The following is a 12853-nucleotide window of genomic DNA, read 5'->3' on the forward strand; positions in this document are numbered from 1 at the left end:
AAAGTTTTGACCTTGACTTGTTAGGGCTTCCCAGATGGCTCAGATGGTAAAGAATCTGCCTGCAATGCAGGGGACCTGGATTTGATCCCTGGGTTGGGAAGATTCTCTGGAGAAGAGAATGGCTACCCACTCCAGTATTCTTGCCTGGGGAATTCCAAGAGGGTCAGAAAGAGTTGGACAAGACTGAGCCAGTTTCACTTTCGGCTTGTTAGAAACATTAAGAATTATGACAAAAGTAATAATAATAATTTTTTTAAATGGGCAAAATACTGCCTGCCTTTTAACAAGGCACTGGGGGAATGGCTGAAATCTGACTTCTCTGTTTGGATCTTACTAGATCAAATGTCACATGGCAGATGTCTAACATAAAAGTAGGAAGGCTGACAAAACCAGAGGCTTAAGATGAGACTACCTGGTACTGAGGCTGATCACACATACATAAAATACTCTTGTCTATACAACAAAATAATATATCCTGTATTTGTATTTTTTAAATTTCTGTTTAACTTTTTTGATAAACACACCTATGTAATTTAGATAATGATCCAAATGAGTTGTTTTAATAACCACAGCAAGATAATCTGAGCAGGAGAAGCAATACCTTTCAAAATTAATTTCTGCTTAATAAGTTAAATGTTTTTTTTTTAAAAAAAGCTTCAAATCACAAAATCACACATTTTACTCTCACAAAGAAACAGACTTTTCTTACCATTTCACATAATCTTATGTGAAGTTATTAACTTATCTGGACCTAATTTCTGTGTCTATAAAATGATAACTATTTACAATAGCCAAATCTTGAATGTGGGAAAGTCTTTAGGGCAAATAATCCTTTTCTTTCCCAATAAAATAAAAAAGGTTACAGTTTTTCAAACAACAAAAAAATCTCAAGACAACTGGAGAAAACTGAACACAGACTGGGTATCAGATTATACTGGGAACAACATTATATTAGTATTGTGCTTTAAAGTCCTTAAACATCAGAGATACAAACTAAAGCATTTGTGGGTAAAATGCTGTCTAGAATTATTTTTAAATATTCTAGATATGTATTACCAGTACAGTTAAAAACTAAGTTCAAACAAATGGCATTTGGATGTGCACTGAATTCTAACAGCAAAGAAGAATTACTATATCCAAGCTCCCACACCCAGAGTAATTCACCTCAAAGAGAGCTGGAGGAGGGGGTGGCAGACTTGCAATTTTGGCAGATCTCTCCTTTTCCACAAGCAGAGCTTCTTTTCGAGCTTTTATATGCCTTAAAAAATAAAAGATGTCATAAATTAATCTCTCAAATAATGTTACAGTACAACTCAAAGTTAAAAATATAAAAGCCATTACAATCTTAAGAAATCCTCCACAGCCTGATCCCACAGGCTCAAATGCTATTTAATAGAGTGCATACACGTGTGAGAAAATAAAGAGTAAAAGCGGTGTAGCTAGACATAAAGCTCCATAATGTGGACTGACCCAACAAACATCTAATGTTCTTTAGAATAATTTGGAATTATAAAAACCTAAAAATGATAAAGAGGGGCCACTGCATAAAATGACCACTTCTGACTAGCTAATAGGTTCTTTCATTTTTACAATATGCAAAAATCTCATCAATGACTTGCAGAGTCTATAACCTCTTTTAATGTTCATAATTGCACTGATTTTTTTCTTTTTATATCAGAGGCAGACAGATTTTGGTTGACCTGCATTCTAAACTAGTAATACACTTCTTCAGAAACTCAGTAACTGCTGCTAAAGTCAGAACAGAAGAGAAAGTTCACTTGTTAGTATGTACTCCCCCAACTGCATTATTTTAAACCAAGTTTAACAAACACCGTGGATATACTATGTAACTTTTAAAAAGTATCCAAGTTTTAGTTTTAAAGTTTAGTCACTCAGTCATGTCCAGCTCTGCGACCCCATGGACTGTTGACTACCAGGCTCCTCCACCCATGGGATTGTCCAGGCAACAGTACTAGAGTGGGTTGCCATTTCCTTCTCCACACACACACAAAAATATCCAATGTACCCTTTAATTCCAGCCATATCACTTTCAGTGGAGAATACGGTAAAAATTACTATTACTTTACCAGGTTTTTTGTTTCATTAACATTTCTTTTTGATTTTTCTGTACTCTCAGGGCCTCTTTATGTCTCATTTCTGCCTTTTTTTTCCTTTCTGCTGCCCGGTGTGCCAGAGCATTTAAATCAGGCTCCTAAAAACAAATATTACTTAAAATGTCATGTTAAACAAGACTAAAATGGCAAATATATAATATGTGTGGTACTTTGTCAGGGCAAAAATCATGAAGATGTATTCAAATGAAAACACTGGCTATAGCACAAAATTAATGATGAAATAAATAAAGCTACAAAAATCTGATATCAGAACTTAAAGCCATTAATACTAAAAACACAAACTAAAGCCAGGGACCAAGAATATTTTGATTGACAAATTCTTTAAAGAGTTCTTTCTGACTAAAAGTTTGGTTACAAAGACATGCATTCTTGGAATCCAGCTTGTTTATTTTGTGTGACTATCTCTGGGACCACAATCTAGGATTTTCCAACCATAAATCAGAAGAAACAAGGTCAGGGAGTAGTCTTAAATACTGAGTTAAGTACTACTTTGCCTTTGTGAAAGGAAGAACTCAAGTGTATACACATTTAATTACACATTTTGGAGGTATGAGGAAGGAGTGATAATGAAATCAGAAATCCCACTGAACTTGTCCAAAATGACTGAAATGAGTAACAACTTGTAATTCTGAAGGTTACTATTTTATTCACCCAGTTGTTAAGGACTGGAAAAGAATAATGTTTGCTTTTTTTATGAAGTATAGTTTGATTTACAATGCTGTGTTAGTTTCAGTATACAGCATAGTGATTCCATTATACATACACATATACAGCTGTTCTTTCTTGGATTCTTTTCCCTTGTAGATTATTATGAAATACTGAGTATAGTTTCCTGTGCTCTACAGTAGGTCATTGTTGGTTATCTATTTTATATATAGTAGTGTGTGTGCTAATCCCATTCTCCTAATGTATTATCCCTTACCGCCCACCAGTGGTAACCCTAAGTTTGTTAGAGAATAATGTTAATTTAAACATCATAGAAAACAGATTTTCCTTCACATGACTCTTACCAGAAAATGAATCAAGTAGGATTCTTAGTTATATTAAATTTACAAAAACATTCAGGCTGCCCACAGCAAATTCTATACATGAAAACATTTTTATCAGTGTCTAATAACACAAATCTACTTTTAACAAGTATCATTACCACAGACAGGTAGTCAAATAAGTGCTCACTTACATTTTCTTTGGCTTGTTGATGCCCCTCTCCCATATTTCTTAAACTTGCCAAATACAGTTTTTCCAAGTTCTTGATTTTCTGAGTTTGTGATTCCACCCATTCTGTCCTTAGTTCCTCTGCCAAACGAGTGAATTGCTGATTTCTCCTCTGTTTTATATCTTCTCTTATCTGTAAAGCAATATCTCTTTCTTGTTCTCGAACCTAAAGGATGAATATTTAAGATTACATGAAAAGAGGCTTACTTCAACTTTTTGGAAAAGCTCTTTGGAAACAGGTATTAGATATATCAATTCTCCAGAATATTCACAAGATATTAGATAAGCCCTATTTAAAGCAGAAAATCCAGGTGAAGGAGAAAAAACCAAAAATAAGACTTACAAAGTTCCCTGATAAGCCATTATGTTTCCTCCCCAGAGACCTAAGGGGACTGCCATTATCATTCTGATTTGAGCAAGTTCCAAGAGTTGGTGATGGACAGGGAAGGCTCATGTGCTGCAGTCCATGGGGTCACAAAGAGTCAGATACAACTGAGCGACCAAACTGAACTGAACGTAAAAAATTGGCTTCCCTGGTGGCTCAGTGATAAGGAATCCACAACCCAGTCCAATATTCTTACCTGGAAAACCCCCACGGACAAAGAAGCATGGCAGGCTACAGTCCATGGGGCCTCAAAGAGTTAGACACAACTTAGTGACTTAACAACAATAACAATGTAGAAAATACTAATAATTTTGGGGACACAAAGAAGTTGACACTATGTTCCAAATAAATCTCACCTGCAGCAATCTTAGTTTTCGTCTTCTTTCATAATCTTCCTTTAAAATGAAGGCTTCCTCATTAGGACTCAATCTCAGCTTGCCAGCATTCACTCCCTTTCTTTTCATTTTCATGTAGTACTTTAAATATGAAGGTTCTGCATTAAAAAAAATATATATATATATATCTATTAAAAATAAGACAGTAAAGATTAGAACACTTTTTAAAGGGCTGTAAACATGAAATAATTTGGATAAACTAAGTTCAACTTATTTATAAATAGCAATCATTAATTCAGCACTTAAATTGGTAGTTCTCAGATGGGGAGAAAGCAGTTTAGTGGTGAGTAAACCATTTCAAGCATTACTTGATGGACTCTGTGGGAGAGGGAGAGGGTGGGAAGATTTGGGAGAATGGCAATGAAACATGTAAAATATCATGTATGAAACGAGATGCCAGTCCAGGTTCGATGCACGATACTGGATGCGTGGGGCTAGTGCACTGGGACGACCCAGAGGGATGGTATGGGGAGGGAGGAGGGAGGAGGGTTCAGGATGCGGAACACATGTATACCTGTGGTGGATTCATTTTGATATTTGGCAAAACTAATACAATTATGTAAAGTTTAAAAATAAAATAAAATTCAAAAGAAAAAAAAAAAGAAAGCTGAGCGCGAAGAATCGATGCTTTTGAAAAAAAAAATGCTGTCTAACAATTGTTAAATCATGAAAGTTTGCTGAAAAGATGTTTTCTCAATTACAGCCATTTATAATATTGAGGACTTGACAATAAATTTCATATTAAAAAAAAGAAAAAATGCTTCCTCATCTGTGGCAGATTATTGTTTACCTGTAGTATGTGGGACCTGACTAACTCCTACTTGAGATTTCCAGAGTTTACCCAGCTTAAATATAGAAAACCACAAAGATTTCAAAAGGTGTGTTAGCACAGAATAAATGCTTCAAAATTACAGTTTAACACTAGAACTCTGATAACTTGTACATAACCAGCGAGACTACTATACTGCAAGGGCTCCTGGCTCATATTTCAGCTCCTAGTCTGTGATATATAACATGATCACCAAGTGTCATTGTATCTTAGGGAATCACATTAACCCCTCTACAGTAAAACAACTCTTCAGTAATTGGTGGTGTGATTTTTAAATGAAATCATTAAACAAAACTCCTAGAACAAAGTTATGTTTTTAGGTTCAGTCCAGGGTTTAAGATTCCTAGATCTAGTCTTCTATTGCTCCTGTTTACACTCAGGTGTTCTCAATCGCGTCTCTAGATTATAACATGCCCCAATTTGGGGAAGTCTGGCAGGGAAAAAACGAAAGAATTTAAGAATCTATAGTTTTTATAAAATTTAAAAACCCTCCCCAGGTGATTCTGTATCTCCTTGTTCCCATTATTGCCATTTTCAAAAATTAGACACTTCAAATCAGTACATAACCATGATTTCATTTGAGATCAATCTCTTTACAATGACCAGGAAGGGAAATATGGTAACCAAACACTTAAATCTTTCTGAAGATAGTTTTCTGTTGTTGTTGTTGCCCCATTTGACTTGTGAGAATCCTAGTTCCCTGAGTAGGGATCAACCTGGGCCCCCTGCAATGGAACTGCTGAGTCCTTATCACTAAACCACCAGGGAATCCCCTTCTGCAGCCAGTTTAAGCAGCACTTCCCTGTGAAACTGCCCTCCAGTGATTCTTGCTCCACCTGCCTGTCCCGACCTGCCTGTCCATAAGAAATGTTACCCTCACATTCATATGAGGACTGACCTATGCTGCCTTGATATTACCTTCCTCTAGTTTTTCATCAATAACTTGCCCTTTCTAATTAGATTCCTTAACAATAAGGATAGAGGCTCTGGTTTTGTTGTTGTTTTTTTTAATATCCAAATTAACCACGAATAACCACCACCACGAAGTATTTCACATACTAAGGATAAATACTGTTTTCACTCAGGTGTACAAATAGCGACCAGAAGAATTTGGGGTTATCTAATAGGAACTAAGGGCTTTCCTGGTGGCTCAGTGGTAAAGAATCTACCTCTCAATGCAAAGACCTGGGTTTGATCCGTAGGTTGGGAAGATCTCCTGGAGAAGGAAATGGCAACCCACTACAGTATTCTTGCTATTCTTGCCTGGAAAATCACATGGACAGAGGAGCTTAGCAGGCTACAGTCCATGGGGTTGCAAAAGAGTTGGTACATGACTTATTAACTGAACAAACAAAAATAGAAACTAAAACTTTTTCACTGAACTCTCCATCAAAAAGAAGGCAGGAATGATCTTATTCATGGTTGTATGTGCAGAGCCTAAAAGCTGCTTTGCTCCTAAGTAGGTCCTTCAGTGTGCTGACTGAATGAATGACTCATTCAATGAGTTAATTCATATAAAGTGCTAGATAGGTATATGTGGTCACTGTTACAACCTGATGACAAAAAGGAATAACTGCTTACATGTGAAAAATCTTTTCCAGCTGAAACCCACTCAGCTGATCTTCACAAGGCTTTGGTAATGTACTCTGAAAGTGCCAACCAACCATTCTCTATTTTAGACAAGAATCAAAGGCCTCTTAGGTTATTGACCTGAGTGACAATATCTACTGGCAGAGCCAAGAGAAGAATCTGGTGTTTCTTATATATGGCTCCTAACTTTCCGAAATGCTAAAATATAGGGAATAAGGAAAATTTTGTTTAAGCCCGTATTTTTTGCAAGAGGGGATTGACAAGAACTAAACAAAGAGACCCAACAAAGGTCCGTCTAGTCAAGGCTATGGTTCTTCTAGTGGTCATGTATGGATGTGAGAGTTGGACTGTGAAGAAGGCTGAGCACCGAATAATTGATGCTTTTGAACTGTGGTGTTGGAGAAGACTCGAGAGTCCCTTGGACTGCAAGGAGATCCAACCAGTCCATTCTGAAGGAGATCAGCCCTGGGATTTCTTTGGAAGGAATGATGCTAAAGCTGAAACTCCAGTACTTTGGCCACCTCGTGCGAAGAGTTGATTCATCGGAAAAGACTGATGCTGGGAGGGATTGGGGGCAGGAGGAGAAGGGGACGACAGAGGATGAGATGGCTGGATGGCATCACGATTTGATGGACGTGAGTCTGAGTGAACTTCGGGAGTTGGTGATGGACAGAGAGACCTGGCGTGCTGCGATTCATGGGGTCGCAAAGAGTTGGACACGACTGAGCGACTGAACTGAACTGAAACAAAGAGAAAACAAGTAATCCTGTAATCCTCAATTTCCTTTTCTAGAGGATTACAGGAACAAGCATATGTTTGTTATTTTTACCTAAGCTGTGACAGAGTAACTGTTTTTTCTTGTATATCATTATCTTAATTTTTACACTTGTTTGGAAATAATCTGATTTAGTATTCCCAGCTTCTCTAAATGTCAACCCCAGTACAACCACCAAAACCAGGAAATTAACACTAGCACAATACTTTTAGCTAATCTACAGACCTTATTCAAATTTCATCAATAGTCCCACTAATGTCCATTTTCTGGACCAGGTCCCAAGCCAAGGAAAACATATCCTTTGACTGTTGTGTCACTCTGCATCCTCAAAGAAGTAGATGCCAAAATGGGATGAAACCCACGAGGATTTTATTAGAGGAAATGCCTGTGTGAGGGAAAATGGAGAGGGAGGTGGTGAAAGCTAGGAGTGTTTCAGACTTTCATGCAAATCTGCCACTGAGTGAAGGAGGAAGGCAAAGTTGGGTAGATGACCCTTAAACTGTGCAGTCTAAGGAAGCTTCAGGAAGACTGCTGGGGAGTCCTTAAGCCAAAATCCCTTGTGTCTCAGGAACAGGCCTGCCTTCACATCCACCCCATGCTGTCATTAACTAGGAGCAGTCTATGGGAGGCATCCATGTAAACAGATTTCAGAACACAGGGGCTGAGGGTCTATAAATCATGTTCTAACGGCTAGGCTGTCTTGTCTCCTTCAACTCCTCTAATTTGAGATGTTCCTCAGTCCTGTCACCCCTTCCTCCATCTTGACATTTTAAAAAGATACCAGCCAGTTATTTTGCATAATGTCCCTCTATCTAGATGTGTTTAATCCCTTCCTATAGTTAGACTGAGGTTATGCATTTTTGGCAAGACCACCACAGAAGTCATGACGTACTCTTCTCAGCACATCACACCAGAATGAGTTTTGATCCCTTGATTAAGAAGGTGCCTAACAGGTTCCTCCACTACAAACACCATTTTTTTTAAAGTATTTGGTGGAGAGATAATTGAGGCTATGTAAATACCATGTTCCCCACCACATTTGCCAACTAAATTTAGTATCCACTGATGACCACCTGAAACAATGTGTTTTCTGCTTACATTATTCCTTCTACACTTACCAACTGGAATCCTACTTAAGGAAGTTTCACCCATTCCCTCACTTTAGTATTTATTCATATCAATACAGATTTTCAAATTCTAAGTACTGTTACTGACAAATAATAGAGGTGATACTATTTATCTTGCAAGACTGTCCTGAGGATTAAATGGCAACGAGCACCTCTTAATCACCTATATTAGGAAGATGCGGCTTCAAGGCCCAATTCCACTTGAAGCAAAGACACTTAAAATCACTTTGGTCTCACTTCCTTGAAATATATAAGCGGAGTATAATATCTTCTCCAACAGGTTGTTCTGATTGTATGTCTTAGTAAATATAAACTGCCAGATATTTTCTAAATTTTAATGACTCTACCGTTCCCCATTGTTTTACAAAACAGACGTTTGCGGCAGAACTTAGTATCTAAGAAATTAAAGGTGAGAGACACCAAAAGAGAGCATGCTCTCTGCATGAAACGATTCCAAGCTGGGCTCTTAAACGGCTCCCAGGAGTGAGGCCGCTCGGCGGGTGACCTGGGGGCAGGACGCACCCAGGAGTTCTGCAGTGGGACCCCGCAGACCCTTCCGGCCGCCCCGACTTGGAAGCTCAGGGCCCCCGCGAGGCCCGACCCCACAGGAACGCGCATGGCCGGCTGCGCCAAAGGCTCCGGGGCGGCCTCTCACACGGCGCAGGCGAGCCCGTGAGGGGGGACGCGCGCCCCGCCGGCCTCGTGCCCGGCCTCTGGAGAGCCGCGGGCCGCTGCGAGTGCGTCCCCCGCCGCAGCACACCCCCGGCTCCTCGCCTCGCGGAGAAGTGCACGCTCGGGGACCTTGGGAGGCCAGCGCCTCTGTCACTCACCAGGGAGAGGAAAGCCCGGCCTCAGGAATCGCGGCTCAGACACAGAAGGCCCGGCGGCCCGCCCCACAGCGGCCTCCGAACAGCCGTTCGGGCGTGAGCGAGGCGGCCATCTCCGAGCCGCCGTCACTTCCGTCATTCAAACCGCTCGCCAGTGGCGCGGCCAGGCCGCGGGAAGCGCCGAGCCCCGCCCCGCCCCGCCCCGCGGGCCGTCGGGACGGCAGGGGCGGAAGCCGCTCGGGGCGCGCGCCCCTCCTACGTGGGGCCCATTATTTCTCGTGTCGGGCGTGGCTCGGAGGTTCTGCTTTACGTCTCCCGACAGGCTCATCTTACAGATCCGAGACAGACGTCCAGGAAGGGAGAGTTACCACAGCCCACCCGGGTGGCTTCAGTCTCAAGCGTCTTTATGAAGACGCCTTGGGAAGTACAGCCTTTCTTGTCTGAGGACACAATTCGTTTGGTACTTTCTCACGCTGCAGTTATTTTCTGATAGTTTTCAATTCACTCAACAGGGAACTGTATCGTAATGCTGTGCCTCCAGAGGGCCACACTACCTAGAACATGTCAAGGATTTAACCGCTGTAGATAACCTGCAATCAGAAAGGGAGTGAGAGCTGTTTCATATTTCAGTTCAGTTCAGTCGCTCAGTCGTGTCCGACTCTTTGCGACCCCATGAATCACAGCACGCCACGCCTCCCTGTCCATCCACCAACTCCCGGAGTTCACTCAGACTCACGTCCATCGAGTCAGTGATGCCATCCAGCCATCTCATCCTCTGTCGTCCCCTTCTCCTCCTGCCCCCAATCCCTCCCAGCATCAGAGTCTTTTCCAATGAGTCAACTCTTTGCATGAGGTGGCCAAAGTACTGGAGTTTCAGCTTTAGCATCATTCCTTCCAAAGAAATCCCAGGGCTGATCTTCAGAATGGACTGGTTGGATCTCCTTGCAGTCCAAGGGACTCTCAAGAGTCTTCTCCAACACCACAGTTCAAAAGCATCAATTCTTCGGTGCTCAGCTTTCTTCACAGTCCAACTCTCACACCCATACATGACCATGGGGTCACAAAGAGGTGAACACGACTGAGTGACTGAACAACCACCACCTTGGTTTTACAGACAAGCTGCATTACAGAGAAATTTGGTGACTTGGCCAAGAGGACATGGAAGAGTGAAACCGAGACTAGAATTCATGTATTTATCCCAAATACTGGGATTCTTCCTTCATGCTTCCTTGTCCATGATCACATTTATCTTAATAATTGTACTTATTCTAAACAAAACTCGTCAACATCCTCAACACAGACTCATAGGTACCCTCCCACACTGAACAAAAGATGCGCCCATTATTTCACGCTTTAGGCTAATTTTGGTGCCCCCTGTGTTTTCCAAAAGCACCAAGCACATTCCCCATCATAGCACTTATCAATTCTTATTGAAATTATCTGTTTATTAGGCTCTGTGTTGACTAGACTGAATTCTCAAGAACTGGAGTGCACTTTGTTCAGTCACCTGCCACTTTGAGCTTCTGAAATGTTTGTTGAATGAATGAATAAATAAATCACTTCCCCAACCTGCATCCTGGGCAGAAATCTTACAGTTGGAGATTTTGAATTAAGGCTTGTTATTTTTTTTTGATAGGAGGCAGTGAGGAATCAAAGAAAACCCAGTGGGCTTAGAATCAGAGTGTTTGGTCTACTGTCACAACTCTGAGACTCTCCAACTGTTGAACACGAAGCCAATGAGCCTTGGTTTGTGATTTGTTTCTCTATTATTGCCAACCAGACCACCTCAGAGTGTCCAGAATGGCTCACTCATTATGACTAGCAATTGCTTCTGATTGTCAGCTGAAACTTTGCTGGAACTATTGAGTGAAGTGCTGTTACCAACCAGGGTTCTTAGCCTCCTCAATCAATTTAAATTATCAGGGGCCAGACAAGAAATTCAGGCAAAGTTCTCCTGGGGTCCCTTCTGCAGCAGGGTGGAGTGAGAACAAACAACCGGTTCCCTTACTTGCTCACTTTTCAAGGAGGCTGAGCTTGTTCCTTGTGTGGGGATGAGGGTAGGGGTGTTTGTGGGGGTCAGGCTAGAGGGATGGCTTAGGTGGTTTGCCCAGCACTTTGTGGTCTTGTGTGCAGGGGGCATGCTCAGTACTCTGCTTTTGCTCCAGGCTTTTCAAAGGTGGCAGTTCAGGGACTTCCTGGTGGTGCAGTGGCTAAGACTCTGCGTTCACAATACAGTGGGCCTGGGTTCGATCCCTGGTTAGGGAACTAGATCCCAAGTGCCTCAACAAAGGTCAAAGATTCCATGTACTGCAACCAAGACCCAGCACAGCCAAACAAATAAAAATAAATGTATAGATATTAAAAAGAAAATTACAGTTTGGTTTTTTGGTCTCTTTGCATCAGTTCATAATTTTGCCCCAACTGTGTATGCATGCAGTTATTTTTAGTCCCATACAGTTTCTTTGTATTTTGTTGCTCAGGGAGGTATTTGTCCAGGGGCAAATCCTTCAGTACTGCAGCAAAGGGTCCCAGGTCCCAGACATATCTCAGTGCCTTCAAGCAGCCTCTCCATGTGGGTTGGAATTCTTACTAGCTGAGATTCAAGAGAGAATGTCCAAAGAATGAGTATTTCCAGGGCAAGAACATGAAAGCTGCAAATCCTTTTAAAGGCAAGGCTGAGAAATGGTAAGTTTTGCCACACTGTCTTGATTAAGTATCATAGGACCAGCCCAAGTTCAAGTGAAGGGGAAAAAGTCATCTCCCAGTGAAGTGACAAAGAATTTGCAGCCATCTTTAATTCACCACCATTTCCTTAGTAATAGTTGACCTGCTCTCTTCACAGGCTGCTTGTGAAACTCAAAGTCATGAATCATAAAGAGCATGAATGAACTCCAAAACCATGTTAGATACATTCAGTTCAGTCACTCAGTCGTGTCTGACTCTTTGCGACCCCGTGGACTGCAGCACTCCAAGCCTCCCTGTCCATCACCAACTCCCGGAGTTTACTCAAACTCATGTCCATTGAGTCAGTGATGCCATCCAACCATCTCACCCTCTGTTGTCCCCTTCTCCTCCTGCCCTCAATCTTTCCCAGCATCAGGGTCTTTTCAAATGAGTCAGTTCTTTGCATCAGGTGGCCAGAGTATTGGAGTTTCAACTTCAACATCAGTCCTTCCAATGAACATTCAGGACTGATTTCCTTTAGGATGGACTAGTTGGATCTCCTTGCAATCCAAGGGACTCTCAAGAGTCTTCTCCAACACCACAGTTCAAAAGCATCAATTCATTGGTGCTCAGCTTTCTTTACAGTACAACTCTCACATCCATACATGACCACTGGAAAAACCATAGCCTTGACTAGACAGACCTTTGTTGGCAACATTAGAAGCTATTACATATATATATAGGCACCTTTGTTTCCTCTTCTCATTACAGACCCAGCCCTCCAGGCCACAAGGGTAGGCATGTGACCCAAACTGAGCAAATCACAGTTCTCTATCTCCTTTGCTATTGAGATTGACCCAAGAATAGGAACATATTCTAAACTGAATCTTTTGTGGCTTTTATTTTAATAC

The 12853-nt window shown here is 41.3% G+C and overlaps 1 protein-coding gene across 11 annotated transcripts in view; it reads right to left on the bottom strand.

Annotated features, from left to right (window-relative positions):
- The window catches only part of CEP295 (centrosomal protein 295), a 54869-nt gene extending 45374 nt beyond the window's left edge, over positions 1-9495 (bottom strand). For 9 of the 11 annotated variants that reach the window (XM_061405960.1, XM_061405961.1, XM_061405959.1 and 6 more), the window contains exons 1-5: positions 9282-9495; positions 4092-4228; positions 3316-3516; positions 2088-2212; positions 1165-1258 (exon numbers count right to left, since the gene is read on the bottom strand). In XM_061405960.1, the coding sequence (XP_061261944.1) occupies positions 1165-1258; positions 2088-2212; positions 3316-3516; positions 4092-4228; positions 9282-9417 (693 nt within the window). In that variant the 5' untranslated portion in view covers positions 9418-9495. Of the gene's footprint in view, positions 1-1164; positions 1259-2087; positions 2213-3315; positions 3517-4091; positions 4229-6916; positions 9045-9281 lie in introns of those variants that run through there. The other 2 variants (XM_061405962.1, XM_061405965.1) reach the window with 2 other exon arrangements.
- Positions 9496-12853: the final 3358 nt, after the last annotated feature.

Source organism: Bos javanicus, chromosome 29, assembly GCF_032452875.1.
Source record: "Bos javanicus breed banteng chromosome 29, ARS-OSU_banteng_1.0, whole genome shotgun sequence".
NCBI lineage: Eukaryota > Metazoa > Chordata > Mammalia > Artiodactyla > Bovidae > Bos > Bos javanicus.